General features: G+C 43.7%; 1 protein-coding gene across 1 annotated transcript in view; it reads left to right on the top strand.

Moving 5' to 3' along the window:
• Positions 1 to 2,825: 2,825 nt before the first annotated feature.
• serpine3 (serpin peptidase inhibitor, clade E (nexin, plasminogen activator inhibitor type 1), member 3) overlaps positions 2,826 to 23,590 on the top strand; it is a 43,582-nt gene continuing 22,817 nt past the window's right edge. Inside the window, exons 1-3 of the mRNA XM_086006389.1 lie at positions 2,826 to 3,159; positions 19,790 to 20,092; positions 22,353 to 22,586. Of these exons, the coding sequence (XP_085862515.1) occupies positions 19,834 to 20,092; positions 22,353 to 22,586 (493 nt within the window). The 5' untranslated portion in view covers positions 2,826 to 3,159; positions 19,790 to 19,833. The remainder of the gene's footprint in view (positions 3,160 to 19,789; positions 20,093 to 22,352; positions 22,587 to 23,590) is intronic.

Raw genomic sequence — 23,590 nt, 5'->3', positions numbered from 1 at the left:
TGCTATTTAGTCAAATTGGCAAATCCAAGTTTCTCCAACTAAGTTTTTTTTTAAATTTTAACTCAAATGACTTCAGAAAGTTGTTTTAAGTGCCAATTCTGATTATTTTAAAATTATTCATTCTCAGGGTGTGGGCATCGCTGGCAAGGCCGGCATTTATTGCACATCCCTAGTTGACCTGTACAAAAGAGTGACTTGCTTGGCCACTTCAGAGGGCAGTTAAGAGTCAACCACATTGGGTATAGGCCAGACCGGGTAAGGAGGCAGGTTTCCTTCCCTAAAGTGAACCAGTTTTATGACAATCGGATGGCTTCACGGTCACTTTTACTGATACCAGCTTTTTATTTCCACATTTTTTTAGACTGAATTCAAACTCTCAACTGATGGGATTTGAACTCACGTTCTCTGGATTACTAGTCCTGTAACATAACTACTGTACCATATCTACTAAAAAATTAATTTAATCTCACTAGATTCAGTAGAATTGGACCTTGTCTTGTTGACATGGACACTTACCGTTACTGTGCAGCATTGAGGAAGGGCTGTATTCGGAGGTTCAGTCCTTTGGATGGAATGAGATCCTGTCTCATGTCTACCTATTCCAGTGATTCAGGGGAATGGTAAAGTTCCTAAGGCAACGCTCAAAGAGCAGGAAGCTCTCCTGATGTCCTGGCCAACACTTCACCCTCAACCAACACCACCAAAACAGAATAACTGGCCATTCGTCTCACTGCTGTTTGTTGGATCTTGCTGTGTGACAAATGGCTACGGCACTTGCTCACACCAACAGTGACGGAAGTTACAGAGACAGGGAGGGGCGAGGCCATGGATTAAAGTACTAGTGGATCTCCCATAGCTTTGTCCAGGGGAAGTCAGAACAAAGCAAATTTCCCTGAGTGCGCTTTAGTGATGTAGTTACAGGTATGGGGATTTTTTAAAAATTCATTCTGGGGATATGGATGTTGCTGGCAAGGCCAACATTTATTGCCCATCCCTAGTTGCCCTTGAGAATGTGATGGTGGGCCACCTTCTTGAACTGCTGCAGTCCATGTGGTGAAGGTACTCCCACAATGCTGTTGGGTAGGGAGTTCATTGATTTTGACCCAGCGACCATGAAGGAACGGCGATATATGTCTCAAGTCAGGACAGTGTGTGACTTAGAGGGAAACTTGGAGGTGGTGGTGTTCCCAAGCATCTGCTGATTTTGTCCTTCTAGGTGGTGGAGGTCGTGGGTTTAGACGGTACAGCAAGCAATTAGGAAGGCAAATGGTATGTTAGCCTTTATTGCAAGGGGGTTGGATTATAAGAGTAAGGAAGTCTTGCTGCGATTTGGTGAGGCCACACCTGGAGTACTGTGCACAGTTCTGGTCTCCTTGCCCAAGGAAGGATATATTTGCCTTAGAGGGGATGCAACGAAGGTTCATGAGATTGATTCCTGGGATGAGAGGGCTGTCCTATGAGGAGAGATTGAGTCGAATGGGCCGATACTCTCTGGAGTTTAGAAGAATGAGAGATAATCTCATTGAAACGTATACAGTTCTTAAAGGGCTTGACAGGGTAGATGCTGAGAGGCTGTTTCCCGTGGCTGAAGAGGCTAAAACTAGGGGTCATAGTCTCAGGAAAATGGGTCAGCCATGGAGGACTGAGCTGAGGAGAAATTTCTTCACTCAGAAGGCTGTGAATCTTTGGAATTCTCTGCCCCAGAGGGCTGTGGATGCTCAGCCGTTGAGTATATTCAAGACCAAGAGCGATAGATTTTTGACACTATGGAATCAAGAGATATAGGGGATAGGGCGGGAAAGTGGAATTGAGATAGAAGATCAGCCATTATCTTATTGAATGGTGGAGCAGGCTCAAGGGGCTGGATGGCCTACTCCTCCTATTTCTTATGTTCTTATATTAAGAAGCCTTGGCGACTTGCTGCAGATTTGCAGCATCCTGAAATTATGTGCGACTGTGTCACAGGATGGTGATGCCCAGGTAAAGAGAGCAGAACGGACATGAGAAATTTAATGTAGATGTAATTATGCTCCTTATATTAAAAAAAAACTATTTTAATTGCAGGTGCCATTGTTCATAAGTTTGCAACACATTCAAAGATAGCTCATGAAAATTGAATGCACTGCCTGAAAGGGTGGTGGAGGCAGATTCAATCGTGGCTTTCAAAAGGGAATTGGATAAATACCAGAAGACATTTTTTTTGCAGGGCTACGGGAAAGGGCGGGGGAGTGGGACGAGCTGAAGTGCCCTTGCAGAGAGCCGGCACAGGCTCGGCAGGCCGAATGGCCTCCTTCTGTGCTGCAACCATTCTATGATTCTATAAACTGCTTACATATGTAAACTAAATGATTACAGTACTTTGAAGGAAAAGTGCAAGCAAGAGTTACATAATTAAAGTACAGAACTTGTGCACAAGTCAGGTTTGCAATGTTCTTGGCGAAATAACGATGCAGAGGACTGGGACACCTTAATGGTGGGTCCCTCCCGTGTGAGACACCCTGCAGTGCGGTAAAACAGCGAGATATGAAACTAAATGCAATACATGTAGAACTTGCAGGTAGAATACTGGCGTAGAATGGGGTGCGGAACTGCAGTGATTCACTGGTTGCAATGAGGTCGTTTATGTAGATGCAAATCTCAATTAATGTTTCTGAAATCTAACAAGTCTCAGAACAACGTACAAAACGGCGCAGCTATCATTTGGATGGAAATACAGCGTGGCTGGACACGCATTGAAAGCCACGTGCTATTTGCAGGGCATTGAACTGTTTTTTTAAATGATCATATTTCCATGCTAGGACGTGGGGGTTCTGAATGCAACGTGAAGATAGAATGCAGAATTGAGAAAATGAATACATAGCACGAGAGATGGGTGCAAGAATCGGAGGAACGTTGTGACAGTAGCCAGTGTGCAATACGACGTGGGTGTTTGAGTGAAAGGTGCTGTGTGGGATTTGGGGATTTGTTTGTGGCTGTGACGTGCTGGCCCCTCTCTCTTCGTCTGGCTCTATATAAGAGTCGCTTGTAGGAATCCGGGGAGAGTGGTACAGACATCGCCGAGAGAGTGCAGACATTACCCACAGCATTAAACGCAGTCTTATGACTTCAGTCAACTGGGCAGGAGAGAGAACGTGAGATAGAGGGAGGAAGATAAAGAGGGTAAGAGAGCCACAAAACAGTTTAAGTAATTCAATTAACGTTGTATGATCATTGTCACTTGCAGAAAGTAATTTTAAAATAGCAATCTTAATAGAGGAATTAAACAGCATAATTTCGACTATTGCAATTTCTCTCTCAATGTACTGTTTACATTTCATGCAACAAAAGTGAGGTGCAATGTTGTGACGTATTTTATTTAAAGAATTATAGCAAAGCAGATGCATAGTTTATTCACTGGAAGTAAATTGGAGAGGTTTAAAAGGGAAAGTTGAGAGTGGTACTTAAAATAACCAATAAATATAGGTAAGTGAGGTGGTACATTTTGGTAGGAAGAATAAGGAGGCCACATACACCTTGGAAAATAAGTGTCTAAATGGGGTAGAGGAGCAAAGGGAGCGAGGGGTATTGAAGCAGGTTAATACGGCCATATAAAGGCAAACAAAGCACTGGGGTTCATTTCTAGAAGGATATAATTGAAAAGCAGAAAAGTTATGTTAAACTTGTATAGATCCTTGGCTAGACCACACTTGCGGGTGTACAGGTCTGGTCTCCATGTTACAAAATGGATATAGAGGCACTGAAGGTGCAAAAAAGATTTACTAGAATGATACCAGAACTGAAAGGTTATATGTATCAGGAAAGATTGAACAGGCTGAGGCGCTTTTCTCTAGAAAAGAGGATGATGGGTGAACTGATAGAGGTCATTAAGATTATGAAAGGGTAGACGTAGAGAAGATGTTTCCACTTGTGGGGAGACCAAAACTAGGGGCCATAAATGTAAAAGTCATTAAGAAATCCAATAGGGAATTCAACACCAACAACTTGTATTTATATAGCGCCTTTAACATAGTAAAACATCCCAAGGTGCTTCACAGGAGTATTATAAAATAAAATTTAACACCAAGCCACATAAGAAGAAATTAGGGCAGATGAACAAAAGCTTGATCAAAGAGGTAGGTTTTAAGGAGTGTCTTAAAAGGGGGAAAGAGAGGTAGCGAGGTTTAGGCAGGGAATTCCAGAGCTTAGAGACTAGGCAACAGAAGGCACGGCCACCAATGGTTGAGCAATTAAAATCAAGGATGCTCAAGAGGCCAGAATTAGAGGAGTGCAGATATCTCAGGGGGCAGGGGGGGGGGGGGGCAAGACCATGGAGGGATTTGAAAACAAGGATGAGAATTTTTAAATCGAGGCGTTGCTTAACTAGAAGTCAATGTAGGTCAGCAAGCACAGGGGTGATGGTTGAATGAGACTTGGTGCGAGTTAGGACACGGGCAGCCGAGTTTTGGATGACCTCAAGTTACGTAGGGTAGAACGTGGGAGGCCTGCCAGGAGAGCATTGGAATAGTCAAGTCTAGAGGTAACAAAGGCATGGGATGAGGGTTTCAGCAGCAATGAGCTGAGGCAGAGGTGGAGTCGGGATGTTACAGAGGTGGAAATAGGCGGTCTTAGTTATGGCGTGGATATGTGGTTGGAAGCTCATTCCAGGGTCAAATATGACAAAAGTTGCGATCAGTGTGGTTCTGCCTCAGACAGATGCTAGGGAGAGGGATGGAGTCGATGGCTAGGGAACGGAGAATGTGGCAGGGACTGAAGACAATGGCTTTGGTCTTGCCAATATTTAGTTGGAGGAAATTTCTGCTCATCCAGTAATGGATGTCGGACAATCAGTCTGACAATTTAGAGACAGTGGAGGGGGTTGAGAGAAGGTAGAGCTGGGTGTTGTCAGCATACATGTGGAAACTGACGCTGTGTTTTCGGATGATGTCACTGAGGGACAGCATGTAGATGAGCAATAGGAGGGGGCTCAAGATAGATCCTTGGGGGACACCAGAGGTAATGATGCGGAAGAGAAGCCATTGCAGGTGATTCTCTGGCTACGATTAGATAGATAAGAATGGAACCAGGCAAGTGCGGTCCCACCCAGCTGGACGATGATGGCGAGGCATTGGCGGAGGATGGAGTGGTCAACCGTGTCAAAGGCTGCAGACAGGTCGAGAAGGACGAAGAGAAATTCAGGAGAAACTTCTTTACCCAGAGTGTGGTTAGAATGTGGAACTCACTACCACAAGTAGTTGAGGCGAACAGCAGAGATACATTTAAGGGGAGGCTGGATAAACACGAGGGAGAAAGGAATAGATGGTTATGTTGATAGGATGAAGAGAGGTGGGAGGAGGCTCGTGTGGAGCATAAACACCGCCATAGACCAGTTGGGCCAAATGGCTTGTTTCTGTATTGTACATTCTATGTAATTTTATGTAAATTATTCTGTAAGGAAATGCACAACCTGAGGGAGAGCTGTAGATACGTTCTAGTGGAGTTGGGAAGGTGAGGGGGAGAAGGACATCTGAAGAGACAGTATGGGTTAGACCAGTGTACAAATCAGTCTGCTTGTGTCTGTTCATTTATGTTTGGTAAAGGATTTCAAGTACAGGAAACTCTCTTTTAACCGGCACCTAAATATCCGGAAATCTCTCAACCGGCAAAATTCAGGAGTAGGCTCAGGTAAGTTTTACTTATATATTAGTGGCCGTGTAACCGGGACTCCTGCACAAGTGCCATGTAACCGGGGTTCCTGCACCTGTGGCCGTGCAACAGGGACTCCTGGATCTGTGGCCGTGTAACCGGGACTCCTGCACAAGTGCCGTGTAACCGGGGTTCCTGCACCTGTGGCCGTGTACGGCGCTCTCGTACCATGGTAAGTATACCTCTCTGTAATCCGGACTTTTTGATCAACCGGCACCACGCAGGTGCCGGATAAAAAAAGAGTTTCCTGTAATTTGAAGCAAAAATCAACCGCTACACAATTCATTAACAAATTAGTTCTTCAATATTTATTTATGGTCAGGAACCATATGTTATTTTGCCTGCGTTTTACGCTTCTAATTTTCTGGAAAGTTTCGACGTAAAGAAGAAAGGCTTGCATTTATATAGAGCCTTTCACGACCACTGGATGTCCCAAAGCGCTTTACAGCCAAAGAAGTACTTTTGAAATGTAGTCACTGTTGTAATGTAGGAAATGTGGCAACCAATTTGCACACAGCAAGGTCCCATAAACAGCAATGTGATAATGTGTTTTAGCGATGTTGATTGAGGGATAAATATTGGCCAGGACACAGGGGATAACTCCGATGCTCTTCATCAAAATAGTGCCATGGGATCTTTAATGTCCACCCAAGAGCGCAGACGGGGCCTCGGTTTAACGTCTCATCCAAAAGACGGCACCTCTAACAGTGCAGCACTCCTCCAGCACTGCACTGGAGTGTCAGCCTAGATTTCTTTTTGCTCAAGTCTCTGGAGTGTGACTTGAACCCACAACCTTCTGACTCAGAGGCGAGGGTTCCATCAGCGGAGCCACAGCTGACACTACAGTAACTACGGCATAAGAGCAGATATGCTTCATCTTTGACCAAGGAAATTTGCACACAACTGATTTACAGCACTACGTGCGAATTTACCTCGACCACTTGCGCCTCGTTCAAGTTAGGTCTGCTGAAACCCTACTCGGCTCATGAACATAACCCCACCCCCATGCAAAACACCAGAGAATGAGAGTTTCCTGAATAGACAGAACTTTACGCTCAAAATTCAAAGTCACTATTTCTGGTGTTTAATAGTGATTTTTCAAAGCGATTTTTAAATTTCTCCTTAGAGAGCTACACTGTACTTTCTGCATCTTCAAATGCTTTTTTTTAAATGGCATCAGAATCTGTTATATTGAAAAGAGAAAAGATTTCACAATTGTACTTTCTTAACCATGCTGTGCTTAATGTGCATAAATGACGGTTTGATGGCTTCAAACATTAATTTTCATAACATCAATAAGATAAAGAGAGACTTACAGAAGGAAGATGTTCCGCGCTTTCCTCTTGCCTCGATTGTTTATGCTGATTTCCGCTGGTTTTTACATTCCAGCGTGACCTGAGATTCTGAGGAAATTTTGGCTTAAGTTTCCACCAGCAAGAGCAACGTGGAAAATTTCAGTATAATTTTGCCTCAAGTCAGACCAATGAAATTCTGCCCAATAATTCAGCCTTATAGTGATTGGTCAGACGACTTAATGCAAACAGAGTGTATTTTAACGTTCTGAAAAAAACACGGGAAAATGCTTAGTTGGAATTACAATACGACAGGTGTGATGAATATATGACTTTAGATGCCCTCCCCTTGGCTCACCAAGTTTAGCCAGTGAGTAGCAGATCCCTACCGAGCAGGAAGATCGCCCTCTTCAAACCTCACTGGATGAGAGTGGTCTGCACAGAGTGATCTTAAATTGAGTGCTTCTAAACAGTGCTAAAGTTGGGAATTTGGAGCAGAGGGGGAAAGAAGAGCGAGAGGAGCAGCTGGAGATAAAGGTAGGCCCGAGAGCCCGGACGTCAAGGAGCGAGGTAAAAAAAACCTAAATGACGTCAGCACAAGGGAAGGAGCTAATTGGTGAGTAGCTGGTGATTTTTTTTTAAGTCTTCAGTTTATTTCTATTAAGTTAGTTAATAGTCTATTAAATAGAGGCATGGCAGGGCACATCTTGGAATGCACATCTTGTGCCATGGGAGAACTCCAGGATGCTACCAGTTTCCTGGACAACCACATGAGCAGGAAGTGTCGTCAGCTGGAGGAGCTTGAGCTCCAGGTTTCAGAGTTTGAGCAGCAGCTGGCATCACTGTGGTGCATCCATGAGGCTGAGAGCTATGTGGCTGGCACGTTTCAGGAGGTGGTCACGCCTGCAGCTTAAGAGTATGCAGGCAAAGAGGGAATGGGTGATGGCCAGACAGACAAGGAGGACCAGATAGGTAGTGCAGGAGTCCCCTGAGTGCATCTCACTTTCTAACCAGTGAAGAGGGCAATGGTTCCTTTGGGGAATACAGCCAGAGCCAAGTCCACGGCACCATGGGTGGCTCAGCTGTACAAGGATGTTGGGGTGGAAGAGGAAGATCGGGAAAGCAATAGCGATAGGAGATTCAATAGTATGGGGAGCAGACAGGCATTTCTGCGACTGCAGACGTGATTCCACGATGGTATGTTGCCTCCCTGGTGCCAAGTCAAGGATGTCACTGAGCGGCTGCAGAACATACTTAGTGGGGGAGGGTGAACAGCCAGAGGTCAGGGTCCATATCGGTATCAACGACATAGGTAGAAAGAGAGAGGAGGTCCTGCATGTAATGATCAATAACATGTCATTCTATAGTGGACACTAGGTGGAGCTGTAGAGCTGTATATATAAGACTACACTACCCAGCTGTGTATATATATATATATATATATATATATATATTTATTAAGACTACATTACCCATGAGGCACTAGGCTACCCACAAGGCAGCAGTCAAGATGGAAGCCTCTACAGATACTGTACCTAGTCCACATGTGCTCAATAAAGTAACTAGCAAAAGCTAGCTGTGTTCATAATAAGAATGTCTATTTATTAATGAACATAAGACTGCAGGCAGATTTTAGGGAGCTAGGAAGGAGATTAAAAAGCAGGACCTCAAAAAGGTAGTAATCTCCAGATTACTCCCAGTGCCACGCGCTGAGTATAGAAATAGGAGGATAGAGCAGATGACTGCGTGGCTGGAGAGATGGTGCTTAAGATTCCTGGGGCATTGGGGCCGGTTCTGGGGGAGGTGGGACCTGTACAGGCCGGATGGGTGGCACCTCAACAGGGCCGGAACCAATATCCTCGCTGGGAAGGGGTGGGGGGGGTGGTGTTGCTAGTGTAGTTGGGGAGGGTTTAAACTAATCTGGAAGGGGGAATGAGCCCCAGGATGTAGCATTAGAAAGAAACAAGGTGCACAAAGAATTGGGAGAGACAGATAGCACTAGAGTAAGAAATAGTACGGTATTAGGTGGGGTCAGATGAAGAGAGAATGCAAGAAAGTCTCAGATAGGTTTACAGTGCACGTCTGTAAATGCATGAAGCATGGTAAATAAGGTTGGTGAGCTGCAGGCACAAATAGCCACATGGGAAATGATGTGGCGATAACAGAGACCTGGCTCAAAAAAGGGCAGGATTGGGTATTAAATATTCCTGGATACAAGGTGTTCAGGAAAGATAGGAAGGATAGAAAGGAGGTGGGGTGGCAGTATTGATTAAGGAGAATGTTCCAGTGCTGGAGAGAGAGGATGTCCTGGAGGGGTCAAGGACAGAATCTATTTGGTTAGAGTTAAGAAACAATAGAGGTGCCATTACACTACTAGGTGTATTCTATAGGCCACCAACTAGTGGGAAGGATATAGAGGAGCAAATTTGCAGGGAAATTACAGAGAGGTGCAAGAACTATAGAGTAGTGATAATGGGGAACTTCAACTATCCTAATATAGACTGGGATAGTAATAGTGTAAAGAGCAGAGAGGGGGAAGAATTTCTGAAGTGTGTTCAGGAGAACTTTCTTGATCAGTACGTTTCCGGTCCAACGAGGATGGAGGCATTGCTGAATCTGGTTCTGGGGAATGAGGTAGGTCATAATATGATAGAATTCTTCATTAAAATGGAGAGTGAAGTATTTGACTCAAGAGACTAGGGTCCTGAATTTAAATAAAAGGAAACTATGATGGTATGAGGTGAGAGTTGGCTAGGATGGATTGGGGAACGTTACTTAAAGGGTTGACGGTGGATAGGCAATGGCAAACATTTAAAGATCGCATGGATGAACTACAGAATTTGTTCATCCCTGTTTGGCATTAAAATAAAACAAAAGGAGGTGACTCAACCGTGGCTAACAAGGGAAATTAGGGATAGCATAAAATTCAAGGAGAAGACATATAAATTGGCCTAAAAAGCAGCAAACTTGAGGATTGGGGGCAGTTTAGGATTCAGCAAAGGAGGACAAAGGGATTAATTAAGAGGGGGGAAATAGAGTATGAGAGTAAGCTTGCAAGGAACATAAAAACTGACTAAAAGCTTCTATAGATATGTGAAGAGAAAAAGATTGGTGAAGTCAAGCGTAGGTCCCTTGCAGTCAGAATCAGGGGAATTTACAATGGGGAACAAAGAAATGGCAGACCAATTAAATGCATACTTTGGTTTTGTCTTCACAAAGGAGGACACAAATAACCCCCCAGAGATGTCGGGGAACATAGGGTCTAATGAGAGGCAGGAACTGAATGAAATCAGTATTTGTAGGGAAATGGTGTTAGGGAAATTGACGGGATTGAAGGCCGATAAATCCCCAGGGCCTGATAATCTACATCCTAGGGTACTTAAGGAAGTGGCCCTAGAAATAGTAGATGCATTGCTGGTCATCTTCCAAAATTCTATAGACTCTGGAACAGTTCCCATGGATTGGAGGGTAGCTAATGTAACCCCATTATTTAAAAACAGGGAATTATGTAAGCCTGACATCGGTAGTGGGGAAAATGCTAGAGTCCATTGTAAAAGATGTAATAGCAGAGCACTTGGAAAACAGTGACAGGATCGGACAAAGTCAACATGGATTTACAAAAGGTAAATCATGCTTGACTAATCTGGAATTTTTTGAGGATGTAACTGGTAGAATAGATAAGGGAGAACCAGTGGATGTGGTGTATTTGGACTTTCAGAAGGCTGTCGATAAGGTCCCGCATAAGAGATTAGCGTGTAAAGTTAAAGCACATGGGATTAGAGGTAAGGTACTGACTTGGATAGAGAACAGGTTGGCAGACAGGAAGCAAAGAGTTGGAATAAATGGGTCTTCCTCCGAGTGGCAGGCAGTGACTAGTGGGGTACCGTAGGGATCGGTGCTTGGACCCCAGCTATTCACAATATATATTAATGATCTAGACGAGGGAACTAGATGTAATATCTCCAAGTTTGCAGACGACACAAAGCTGGGTGGGCATGTGTGCTGTGAGGAGGATGCTGAGAAACTCCAGAATGATTTGGACAGGTTGGGTGATTGGGCAGATAAATGTGGATAAATGCGAGGTTATCCACTTTGGTGGCAAAAACAGGAAGGCAGATTATTATCTGAACAGCAATAGATTGGGAAAAGGGGAAGTGCAACGAGACCTGGGTGTCCTTGTGCACCAGTCGCTGAAGGTAAGCATGCAGGTGAAGCAGGCGGTTAAGAAGGCAAATGGTATGTTGGCCTTCATAGCGAGAGGGTTCGAGTACAAGAACAAGGATGTCTTGCTGCAGTTGTACAGGGCCTTGGTGAGACCACACCTTGAGTATTGTGTGCAGTTTTGGTCACCTTATCTGAGGAAGGATGTTCTTGCCATGGAGGGAGTGCAGCGAAGATTCACCAGACTGATACCTGGGATGGCAGGAATGACGTATGAGGAGAGATTGGGTCGATTGGGTTTATATTAGCTGGAGTTTAGAAGAATGAGAGGGGATCTCATTGAAACTTATAAAATTCTAACAGGACTAGACAGACTAGATGCAGGAAGGATGTTCCCGATGGTGGGGGAGTCTAGAACCAGGGGTTACAATCTAAAGATAAGGGGTAAGCCATTTAGGACAGAGATGAGGAGGAATTTCTTCACCCAGAGAGTGGTGAACCTGTGGAATTCTCTACCACAGAAGGCCGTTGAGGCCAATTCATTAAATATATTCAAGAAGGAGTTAGTTATATTTCTTAAGGCTAAAGGAATGAAGGGATATGGGGAGAAAGCAGGGACAGGGTACTGAATTTGGATGATCAGCCATGATCTCATTAAATGGCGGAGCAGGCTCGAGGGGCCGAATGGCCTACTCCTGCTCCTATCTTCTATGTTTCTATGTCAAGTGGAGCAAGTGTCAAAGGGGGAACATTTAGGGAACAGTGATCATTAGTATCATAAGATTTAGTTATGGAAAAGGACAAGGAGCAATCTAGAGTCAAAATACTTAATTGGCGGATTGGAATTAGTGGGATGAGAATGGATCTGGCCTGGGTAAATTGGAATCAAAGATTGGCAGGCAAAACTGTAATCAAACAATGGGCTGCCTTTAAAGAGATGGTTCGAGTACAGTCGAGGTGCATTCCCACGAGGGGGAAAAGTAGGGCAACCAAAGCCAGAGCTCCCTGGATGACGAAAGAGATAGAGAGTAAGATGAAGCAGAAAAAGGAGGCGTATGGCAGATGTCAGGTTGAGCATACAAGTGAGAATCAGGTTGAATATAGAAAGTTCAGAGGGGGAGTGAAAAAGGGAAGAGGGGCAAAGAGAGAGTATGAGAATAGATGGCAGCTAACATAAAAGTGAATCCAAAAGTCTTCTATAGGCATATATAAATAATAAACAGGTAATAAGGAGGGGTGGGGCTGATTAGGGACCAAAAAGGAGACCTACACATGGAGGCAGAGGGCATAGCTGAGGTACTAAATGAGTACTTTGCATCTGACTTTACCAAGGAAGAAGATGCTGCCAAAGTCATAGTGAAAGAGGAAGCAGTGGCGATACTGGATGAGATAAAAAAATTAATAAAGAGGTACTAGAACAGCTGGCTTTACATAAAGTAGATAAGTCACCAGGACCGGATGGGATACAGCCTAGGATGCTGAGAGAGGTAAAGGTGGAAATTGCGGAGGTACTGGCCATAATCCTCCAATCCTACTTAGATACGGGGGTAGTGCCAGAGGACTGGAAAATTGCAAATGTTACACCATTGCTCAAAAAAATGTAAAGATAAACCCAGCAACTACAGGTCAGTCAGTTTAACCTTGGTGGTTTTAGAAACGATAATCTGGGACAAAATTAACAGTCACTTAGACAGTTGGGGATTAATTAAGGAAAGCCAGCATGGATTTGTTAAAGGCAAATCGTGTTTAACTAACTTGATTGAGTTTTTTGATGAGGCAACAGAGGGTTGAGGAGGGCAATGCCATTGATGTGGTGTACATGGATTTCCAAAAGGCGTTAGATAAAGTGCCACATAATAGGCTTGCCAGCAAAGCTAAAGCCCATGGGGGGGAAAAAAGGAGTGACAGCATGGCTGAGTGACAGGAAACAGAGAGTAATGGTGAACGGTTGTTTTTCAGACTGGAGGAAGGTATACTAGGGTGTTCCCCAGGGGTTGGTTATAGGACCACTGCTTTTCTTGATATACATTAATGCCTTGGACTTGTGTACAGCGCACAATTTCAAAATTTGCAGATGACATAAAACTTGGATGTATAGTGAACAGTGAGGAAGATAATGAGAGACATCAAGAGGACAGACAGGCTGGTGAAATGGGCGGACAGGCGACAGATGAAATTTAATGCAGAAAAGTGCAAAGTGATACATTTTGGTAGGAAGAATGAGGAGAGGCAATATACATTAAAAGGGTACAATTCTAAAGTGGGTGCATGAACAGAGAGACCTGGGAGCATATGTGCACAAATCGTTGAAGGTGGCAGGGTAGGTTGAGAAAGCAGTTAGAAAAAGCATACAGGATCCTGGGCTTTATAAATAGAGGCATAGAGTACAAAAGCAAGGATGTTATGATGAACCGTTCTAAAACACTGGTGTTATGTTCATAAATAAATAGACATTTTCATTATGAACAGCTAGCTTGAGCTGGTCACTTTATTCAGCCATGTGGACTAGTATACAGCATCCATCTTGACTACTGCCTTGTGGGTAGCCTACTATTTAAACATACAGCTCCACCTAGTGTACCATTCTAGAATGACATGTTACTGATCATTACATTCCCCTTTCTTTGAGGTTGAACAAAATCAAAATCAATCATAACGACATAAACATGTTCACAACAGTCAATACATTTTCAATATAGTTTTCTTTGTACTCAAAGATTAAGTCTATCGGGCTTTTTTACTTCACGTGTGGATCTTCTCAGCACAGGTAAGTCTGATGTGTTTTCATGAGAGCCTGTATGTGTGTTTGTGTTAGATTGTTCTGGTGGTGAGTGACAAGATTCAGTTGCGGCATTGTCATCGATTTGCTCTTGGATAGTTTGTTGTGTTTTCAGGAGGGAACGGCGGTTCCTCCTGAGAATCTGTCCTTCCTCAGTTCTAACCTTGGTCCTACTTCCTCAAGAACTGCAGCTTTCCTGTTCCATGCATCTGGATCCTCAATCCTGACAACATCATCCCTTGTCAATGGTTTCAGAGTTTTGGATGACTTGTCATAGTATGATTTCTGTTTCAGCTTTAACAGTTGAAGTCTCTGTCTCAGTTCCTTACTCTGCTTTTCTTTTGCACAGTAGGGTAGCGTGGTACGCAACTTGCAACCCATTAGGAGTTCAGCAGGTGAAGAACCACAGTCTAAAGGGGAGGCTCGGTAGCTCAGCAGGGCGAGATAAGGATCAGACTTGCTTTCTGTTGCTTTCTTCAGTAGCTGTTTGAGAACTTGAACACCTTTCTCTGCCTTACCATTCGACTGAGCATACAGAGGACTGGATGTGGTGTGTTGAAAGTCATAATGTGCTGCAAACTGTTGCCACTCCTTACAGTTGAAGCACGGACCATTGTCGCTAACGGCAATCCTGGGAATTCCATGTCTGGCGAAGATGGATTTAACATGCATTATGACACTGCTTGCTGATGTGCTTGAGAGCAGCGCCATCTCAGGATAGTTAGAATAGTAGTCAATCACTATTAGATAGTCTTTACCATTCAAATGAAAAAGGTCCATACCAACCTTTTGCCATGGTGCTGTTGGTAAGTCAGCTACTATCATTGGTTCCTTTGCTTGTTTGTTTTGGTGTTTCTGACATGTCTCACATTTGCCTATCATGTTCTCAATGTCCTTATTTATGCCAGGCCAATAAACAGTGTCTCTTGCTCTCCTTTTGCATTTTTCAATTCCGAGGTGTCCCTCATGAATCCTTTCGAGCATGTTTTGACGTAGAGCCTGTGGAATGACTATTCTGTTCTGTTTTAGTAATAGTCCACTTGTGACACTCAACTCTGACCTAATGTGATAGTACTTTGGACAGGAACCTTTTGGCCAACCATGATGAATGTTCTCTATTACTGTTTGTAACACTATCTTTTACTGTTTCTTCTGCTATTTGCTTTGATTTTGTGTCTGACACGGGCAGCGCAGCAGTGACCATACTCACATGAACATCCACGTCTTCCTCAGTAGAGCTCACATGACTCATTGTGGGTGCTCGGGATAGTGCATCTGCTAACACTATGAACTGATCTACACACCAGGCAAACACAAAGTCATCATGAGTCGTTGAATCCTTGGAGACATCTCATTCAGATTTTTTTTTATGATGGCAACCAGTGGGCAGTGGTCTGTCTCAACTGTGAAAGTGGGAAGTCCATATATGTAGCCATGGAACTTTTCTAGTCCAACTACCAAGCCTAGACATTCCTTTTCAATCTGGGCGTATCGACACTCAGAATCAGTCATAGACCTGGAGGCATAGGCAACAGGCTTCCAATCTACACCCTCTGCTTGTAGCAAGACTGCGCCTAGGCCATCTTTTGATGCATCCGTTGACACTTTGATTCTCTTTGTTGGGTCAAAAGTGGTGAGTACAGGTGTGGTTGTCAGCACTGTTTTGAGGTTCATCCACTCTTGTTCATGTCTTTCTGTCCATGCAAACACATTTGTTTTATGTGGTAGGTCTCGCAGACAGGCTGTCTTGGCTGACAAGTTAGGAATGAACTTTCCAATGAAGTTTATCATCCCCATGATGCGTAGCACTCCTTTTTTGTCAGTGGGTCGGGGCATGTTGAGTATGGCGTTTACTTTTTCCATATCTGGCTCTATTCCTTTACCAGATAGATTATCTCCTAGGAAAGTGACTTCCTGGACGCCAAACTGACACTTGGCTTTGTTGAGCTTCAGTCCATTCCGGCGTATGCTCTGTAGCACTTTAGTCAGTCTCTCATTGTGTTCTGTCAGTGTGGAGCCCCAGATGATGATGATGTCATCAACATAGACCCAAACTCCTTCCAGACCTTCAATTATGTGTTCCATCGCTCTATGAAAGATTTCAGATGCAGATATTATCCCGAAAGGCATTCTGAAGAAACAATACCTGCCAAATGGTGTGTTGAAGGTACAGTATTTGGTGCTCTCTTCATCCAGTTTTAGTTGCCAAAATCCTTGAGGCATTGAGCTTTGTGAAGTATCTGGCACCTGACATTTCACTGGTGATTTCTTCTCGCTTGGGAATCTGGTAGTGTTCACGTTTTATGTTTGCATTTAAGTCCTTTGGATCCATGCATACTCTTAGATCATTGTTCTTTTTCTTTACACATACCATGGAGTTAACCCAGTCTGTTGGCTCTTCGACTTTCCTGAGGACTGCTAGTGTGGTCATTCTGTCCAGTTCTTTCTTGAGCCGGTCACGCAGGGGTGCTGGAACTCTCCATGGAGCATGTACCACTGGCTGAGCATCCTCCTTTAGCTGGATCTTCTAAGTGAATGGTAGAACTCCAAATCCTTTGAACACATCCTGGAAATTACTCACTACAGAATCCACCGAGTCATCTGGTCTGCTTATGGCAGTTTATATGGTAGACTTTCTTGACCAGTTCTAAGTCCTCACAAGCTTTGTCACCTAGTAGTGAATCAAGTCCTTCAGCCACAACAGAAAACATGATGATGCACTTTGTCTTTGACTGTCACTTTAAGTCTGCATACACCTAAGCTATCTATTTTCTGTCCATTATAGTCCTTCAGTAGTACTGACTTTTTCTGTATTTTGGGCTTTTCTTTCATATTTTTAATGTCACTCATACTGATTAGGTTTGCTTTTGCCCCAGTGTCTAGTTTCATTGTAACTAATGCTCCATTTACCTGCAGTGACATTATCCATTTGTCCTCTTTTACTGCATTAACTTGATGTTCAGCATTGTCCATTCCTGAGGGCTGCACATTTTCTGTATCCTTTTCTATATTGTCACATGACACCATTCCTACAAAGAATGTCTCACTTAAATCAGTGTCCTCAATCACATTGACTTGTTGCCCTTTGCCAAACAATGCTTTTCAAAAGTAAAAACAAAGTGATTCTTTCCATTACATTTTGTGCACATTTTCCCAAACGCTGGGCATTCCCGTGACTGGTGTTTGTAACCACAGCGTTTACAATTAAAAATTCCATCCTCCGATTACTTTGCATTCCTGTTTTGCCCACGTTTCTTCCCCTTGTAGGACACAGCACCGACACTATCACTTACTACAATCGCACCACTATTAATTTCACTGAAAGTCTTCACGTGCTTTTGAGCTAGCTCACTAGCATGGCATATTTTCACAGCATCCTCCAATGTTAGTTCGGTTTCTCTCAACAAACGTTCCCTGACCTTTTTATCATGAATACCAAACACAATCTGGTCACGAATCATGGATGATTTCAGTTCAGAGAAATTACATGTCTGTGCTTTCAGTTTCAGATCGGTCATAAAGCTATCAAAAGTCTCATTTTGCTGCTGTGTCTGTGAACGGAACACTTACCTCTTGTAGGTCTCGTTCTTTTTGGGAGAACAATGTGTATCAAATTTCTTTAGCACATCGTCCATTTTTTCCTTGTCCTCCTCGTGATCAAATACAAACGTATTAAATACCTCTATCGCCTGTGGGCCTACAGCCGTGAGCAGCAACGCTATTTTCCTTGCGTCTGGCATCGTACCAAACCCGATGGCGGCAATGTAGAGTTCGAATTGTTGTTTGAAAGCCCGCCAATTGCAGTCGACATTCCCCGTGAGTTTCAAACCCTCCGGTGGCTTCAAATTCTCCATGTCGCGTTTCACAATATTCAGCAGATTTTACCAATCCTGGTACCATGTTATGTTCATAAATAAATAGACGTTTTCATTATGAACAGCTAGCTTGAGCTAGTCACTTTATTCAGCCATGTGGGCTAGTATACAGCATCCATCTTGACTACTGCCTTGTGGGTAGCCTACTATTTAAACATACAACTCCACCTAGTGTACCATTCTAGAATGACATGTTACTGATCATTACAACTGGTTCGACCTCAACTGGAGTAGTGTGTCCAATTCTGGGCACTACACTTTGGGAAGGATGTGTAGGCCTTAGTACAGTAATGATTTACAAGAATGATTCCAGGGATGAGGGACTTCAGTTACGTAGCTAGACTGGAGAAACTGGGGTTGTTCTCCTTAGAACAGAGAAACAGAGAAGGTTGAGAGGAGACTTGGTAAGAGGTGTTCAAAATCAGGAGGGGTCTAGACAGAGAGAAAGGGTCAAGAACCAGAGGACACAGTTTTAAAGGTGATTGGCAGAAGAACCAAAGGCGACACGAGGAAAAACATTTTTATGCAGCGAGTGGTTGTGATCTGGAATGCACTGCCTGAAAGGGTGGTGGAGGGAAATTCAATCGTGGCTTTCAAAAGGGAATTGGATAAGTACCTGAAGAATTTTTTTTTGCAGGGCTACAGGGAAAGGGTGTGGGAGTGGGACTAGCTGTAGTGCTCTTGCAGAGAACCGGCTCGGGCTCGACGGGCCAAATGACCTCCTTCTGTGCTGTAACCATTCTGTGATGGTAGCTGATCTTTGACGGGGCATCAGTTGGCTTCTGTGCCATTGGATTAAGGGGGAAAAGAATCATCCAGAGTTCCCACTCCTGACTGATATCTCACAGCTCCAAGACATCAGTTAAGAATTGGGAAGGCTGAACAATTTTTTTTATCCCTCTTCACCCATTAATCCAATTGGACTGAAGCCCCTTTAACATTCCCACTTCCATGTGTGGGTATTGGCTTATTACAGCAGCAGGCTTGGCTGTGGTGCCCCATGTGCTCGAATAGCTTTATGACACTCCCAGTCAGTGGCCACTTGGGCCAAGGAGTTGGTTGGATGATGCTTGTACAACTGCACCCCAGCAAAGGGTCAACACCCTCAGAAGGGGAGGGGGAGCAGAGAAATTTGACAATTGAATCAAAATAAAATAAGAATTCCTTTCAGCTCCAAGCTTTTGTTCAAAATGTACAAGTTTAAAAAGCATTTAGACAACTCAAGCTTTATTTATTGGTATCATTTAATTTATCACTAGCATCTGAACAGGATCAACCGCACTTCCAGAACCATTACTGTACATTACTTTGTGCACTGAACTCTTTCTATTAAGATGTACAACAGTGAGGTACAATGTTCCCTTTAACTTTATTTGGGGTGCGCGGCCCCCTCAAAATACTGCACATGCGCGGTTTTTCCCATTTAAAAGCCGGTGAGCCGGCTGCGTGGGAGCTCCAGAGCACCGCGTGGCTGCACAGCTTAAAGGGAACATTGCTGAGGGAGGGCTGCACTGTCGGAGGTGCCGACGTTCCGTTAAACCGAGGCCCCGTCTGCCCTCTTAGGTGGACGCAAAAGATCCCACGCCGCTCTTCTGAAGAGCAAGGGATTACTCCTGGCGCCTTGGCCAATGGTCATCCCTCGACCAACTCCAAAAAACACACGATCAGGTCATCATGGCTGTTTGTGGGACCTTGCTGTGTGCAAATTGGCTGCTGCGTTTCCTACATTACAACAGTGACTCCACTTCAAAAGTACTTCATTGGCTGTAAAGCGCTTTGGGATGACTTGAGGTTGCGAAAGGTGTTATAGAAATGCAAGTTCTTTCTTACCGATGGTTACATAATCTAATATAGAGCCTTGCTGTGCGTCAATGATGCTGTCTGTACATTAGGACCATATTTATAACCTTTCGGCTGCTTTACATAAGGTCCAATTGTGTACTGTGCAATTAATGTAGCTAAGGACGCTGATTGTTTCGTTTATTTTTCCCCATTTGTAGATACTACATCTTTGTCCTGGCAGACTCGAAGCCACTTCGTCGTCATGTGCTCCCTCTCAATCCCCAATCTGTTGCTGCACTTGCTATTCATCATGAGGAGGAGCTGTGCTTTCCAGGACACCATCAGACAACTGAACACAGAGTTTGCTGTAAACCTTTACCAAAAAATCACAGAGGGTGAAGAGTACCGCAACATCATCATAGCTCCAGCAGGTGTCACTGTTGCACTGGGGCTGTTACAGTTGGGCGCCAAAGGAGACACCTTCACGCAGTTGAAAAATGCACTGGGATATACTGTTCACGGTACTGGAGAATCTTGTATGCTACACACATTACACAAAAAAGCAAATTAAGCAATTAGATTTAGTATGTAGGGGTATAGTTTCCGCTGGTTTTATCAGTGTACTCCGGGTGAAAGCAGCCCATACTGCGCAAAAGATTGGGGAATTTTAAGCGCAGGTTACTCCAGGCGTAAAAAATGGAGTTTTCGCAATCTTAACTGCTGGCGTAAAAATCATTTTGCCCAAAGTCGGCCACGTCCACAAAACGGACCACGCTCCAGATCAAAATAATGAGGATGGTGAGTTTCTGCCGATTATGTCTGTTCAAGGAGGATCTTCAAATTGAGCTCATTTTCTCAGGCACACAGGCATTAGTAGGCACATTAAAAGTTTTTACATATTAAAAAATATTTAATTTACTAAGAAATTGACTAGTGTATACCAGAGAAACTAAAAAAAACCCATCCTGAACCATTTTCAAGTCACTTTCAATGATTTAAAATCAGGTTACTCACAGGTGGAGGGCTGGACACGCTTATTAAAAATGCTTATTTTTTTAATGATAAACCCATTTTCAGCTGTATTAATAAAACTGCACCAGGTTACCACTCTTAAATATAGCAATGAATATTTTTTGCAAAGAAAACAAACAATTACATTCTAATACAGACCAATTGTGCTGGTTTATAGAAGATTTTAGGTTTGTCATTATGCAAATGAATTAGTGGAAACTTGAACTGTAATCTAATCACTGTAATTTGCACCCAATTTCCCGATTGCACCCAAACTTACCCCCCTAATATGTAAACTGCAAGCACTGATTTCCAGAAACTTATGTTCTGCTTGAAAACTAAAAACCTTTAGTCTCTCCACACAACTGAAGCCCCTCACCCCATGTAACATTCTAGTAAATCTCCTCTGCATTCTCTCTACTTGGTGACATATTCACACTTAGTCTTCAGCTGTGGAGATGGTGCAAGAGGCATGAGGTTGATCTCGCGCTCTTGAAGGACTGAGTTATGGAGAAAGACTGGAGAAACTGGGATTCTTTTACCTTGACAGATGACAGAGGGGGACTTTATAGAAATATACAGAATGTTACGCAGTAGATTAAGGTTAATCAGAGCACAATTTCCAGGTATGTCAGGATATTGGAGCCATGCGGGCATAGCTTGAAAGTGGTGACAATTTAGAAGATGTCAAGAAGGACTTCTTCATGCAAAGAGTTATTGGATTGGTGTTCAGATGGTTTCCCTCATGCCTCTTATCAACCAAGATAAACAAAAAAAGGGTCCAAATACATATGTTCCAGTGTGAGGAGACAGGGCCATTCAGCCCATTGTAAACCAATCCCCTCCACAGAATGTGTGCAATCTGCTGTCCACTCTTCCCAACACATGTAGTAGGCCTCCTGAACCAAGCACATCTCAAATACCAATCCAATCCCAAACTCTCAGCTCAAAGGAACCAAACAAAATGCACCCTCATTTAAAGAGCTCATTGTGAGATGGCTAGTTTTCAGATTGGAGGCCACCAATTGAATTCCCCATATCAGAAACAAAGCATTGTTTTAAAGCTTTGTTTCTGATTCCCATCATCCTGAATTCATGGCTTTCAGTGAGGGAGGGAAGGAAAGGGGTGGCAGGTACTGGGAACCAAGGTCATCATTATTTTTGTATCTTCTCACTCTTCTGTTGGAGAACAGTGTGAAGTAGTGGGACAATTCGCAGGTTGTTAGCAGTCTGACAGGCTGTGGCGTAAATGCTCCTTTTATGGCCATCATCTTTGTACCAGCTGATAGAATGGTTAATCCTATACAGCGGGAGGGTTTTATGGGCTCCCACAACCCATACGATGAGGTGCAGGGGGGGCACCCACACCCCCCGGATGCGAATATCCCTCTGGATATCAACCCAGAATTCAGAGCTGGAGCTCTGATCTCCACTCGCTGGGACTGTCTGGAGTGGGGTTCGAACCCTCTATCTTCTGACACAGAGGCAGGAATGCTACCACTGAGCCAAAGTCTCGCACATTATCTTATCAAAGGAAGGACATTCTAAGATGCCCATCTCATGACTGGCATCACTATTGGTCAGCCTCAGTCTGTTTTGAATGGTTTAATTAGATTTTCAATTTACATAATAAAGCAAAATAATAAATATTTCTAATAACATTTTTAAGGTTAGTTACCATCACTAAGCTATTTCCCATAGCAGTTTAAGGATGTATTTGATGCATGTACTAACTCTACAATCAGCCACCTATATGTATTTATTTTGCAGACTCGCGAGTACAGCATTTCTTGCGGACCATGTATGGGGATCTGACAAACTCTACCCGCACTCCAGCAGTTCAGCTGGCCTGTGGTCTCTTTGTGGGATCCAGCATCCAGCTCTCCCCGCAATTCTCAGAGGACACTGCAGTCTGGGTAAACGGCAGTCTGCAACGGGTGAACTTCAGCAATCCCAGTGAAACCGCAACGCTGATAAACAAGTGGGTTGGCACCAAGAGTCGAGGTAACCAGCACTAGCCTGGACTCAAGCATGTGGCATGATATTTAGTAGCATATTTGCATCTGAATTTCACATGAAAAATGGAAGGAGTTAATGATCTGTTTCAGGAATGGATAGCATCACAACTGGGACGTTATTGGACTGACTACTTCCTGGAAAGAAGGACTTGCATTTATATAGCACCTTTTACGACCTCAGGACGTCCCAAAATGCTTTACACCCAATGAAGTACTTTTGTGAAGTGTAGTCACTGTTCTAATTTAGGAAATGCAGCAGCCAGTTTGCACACAGCAATTTCCCACAAACAGTAACTTCAAAATGACCAGATTGTCTAATTTTTTTTTTTTTTTTTTAAGCGTTCGGTTGAAGGATGAAGGTCTTGGTTTATCGTCTCATCCAAAAGGCAGCACCTCTGATAGTGCCGCGCTCCCTCAGTACTGCACTGAAGTGTCAAGTCTCTGGAGTAGGACTTGAACTCTGAACCTTCTAACTCAGAGGTGAGACTGCTACCACTGAGTCAAGGCCAACACCTAGGAGAAAAGCAAGCTGCTGTGAAAACTCTGGTGCAGTTTGAGCATTTAAATTCCGTTTAAAAATCTGGACCAATAAAAGTGACCATGAAGCTATCAGATTGTCTTAAAAACCCAACTGGTTCACTAATGTTCTTTAGGAATGCAAGCCTGCCATCCTTACCCGGTCGGGAATGTGTGTGGCTCCAGTCCCACCCACACCAATGCATCGACTAATAGCTGCCCTCTGAAATGGCCCAGCAAGTCACACAGTTGTGTCAAACCGCTACAAACACAGAGTGCAGGTGTTCTAGAAGGTGGCCCACCACTACCTGCTCAGGGCAAATAGGGATTGGGCAATAAATGGCAGGCTTGCCAGCATCGCCACATCCTGGAGAATTAATACAAAGAAAAAGCTCACTGTAATCTTGTGCAAATATTTCCCAGCATAATTTTTTTTACTCTGCTCTTTTAGTTTTCATTAAACATTGTATATTA

The sequence above is a fragment of the Somniosus microcephalus genome, chromosome 14 (assembly GCF_052327205.1).
Source record: "Somniosus microcephalus isolate GS21.2 chromosome 14, FLI_Smic_1.0, whole genome shotgun sequence".
Taxonomy (NCBI): Eukaryota; Metazoa; Chordata; class Chondrichthyes; order Squaliformes; family Somniosidae; genus Somniosus; species Somniosus microcephalus.
The sequence above is the reverse complement of the archived record's forward strand: the minus strand, read 5'-3'. Positions and strand labels throughout refer to the sequence as shown.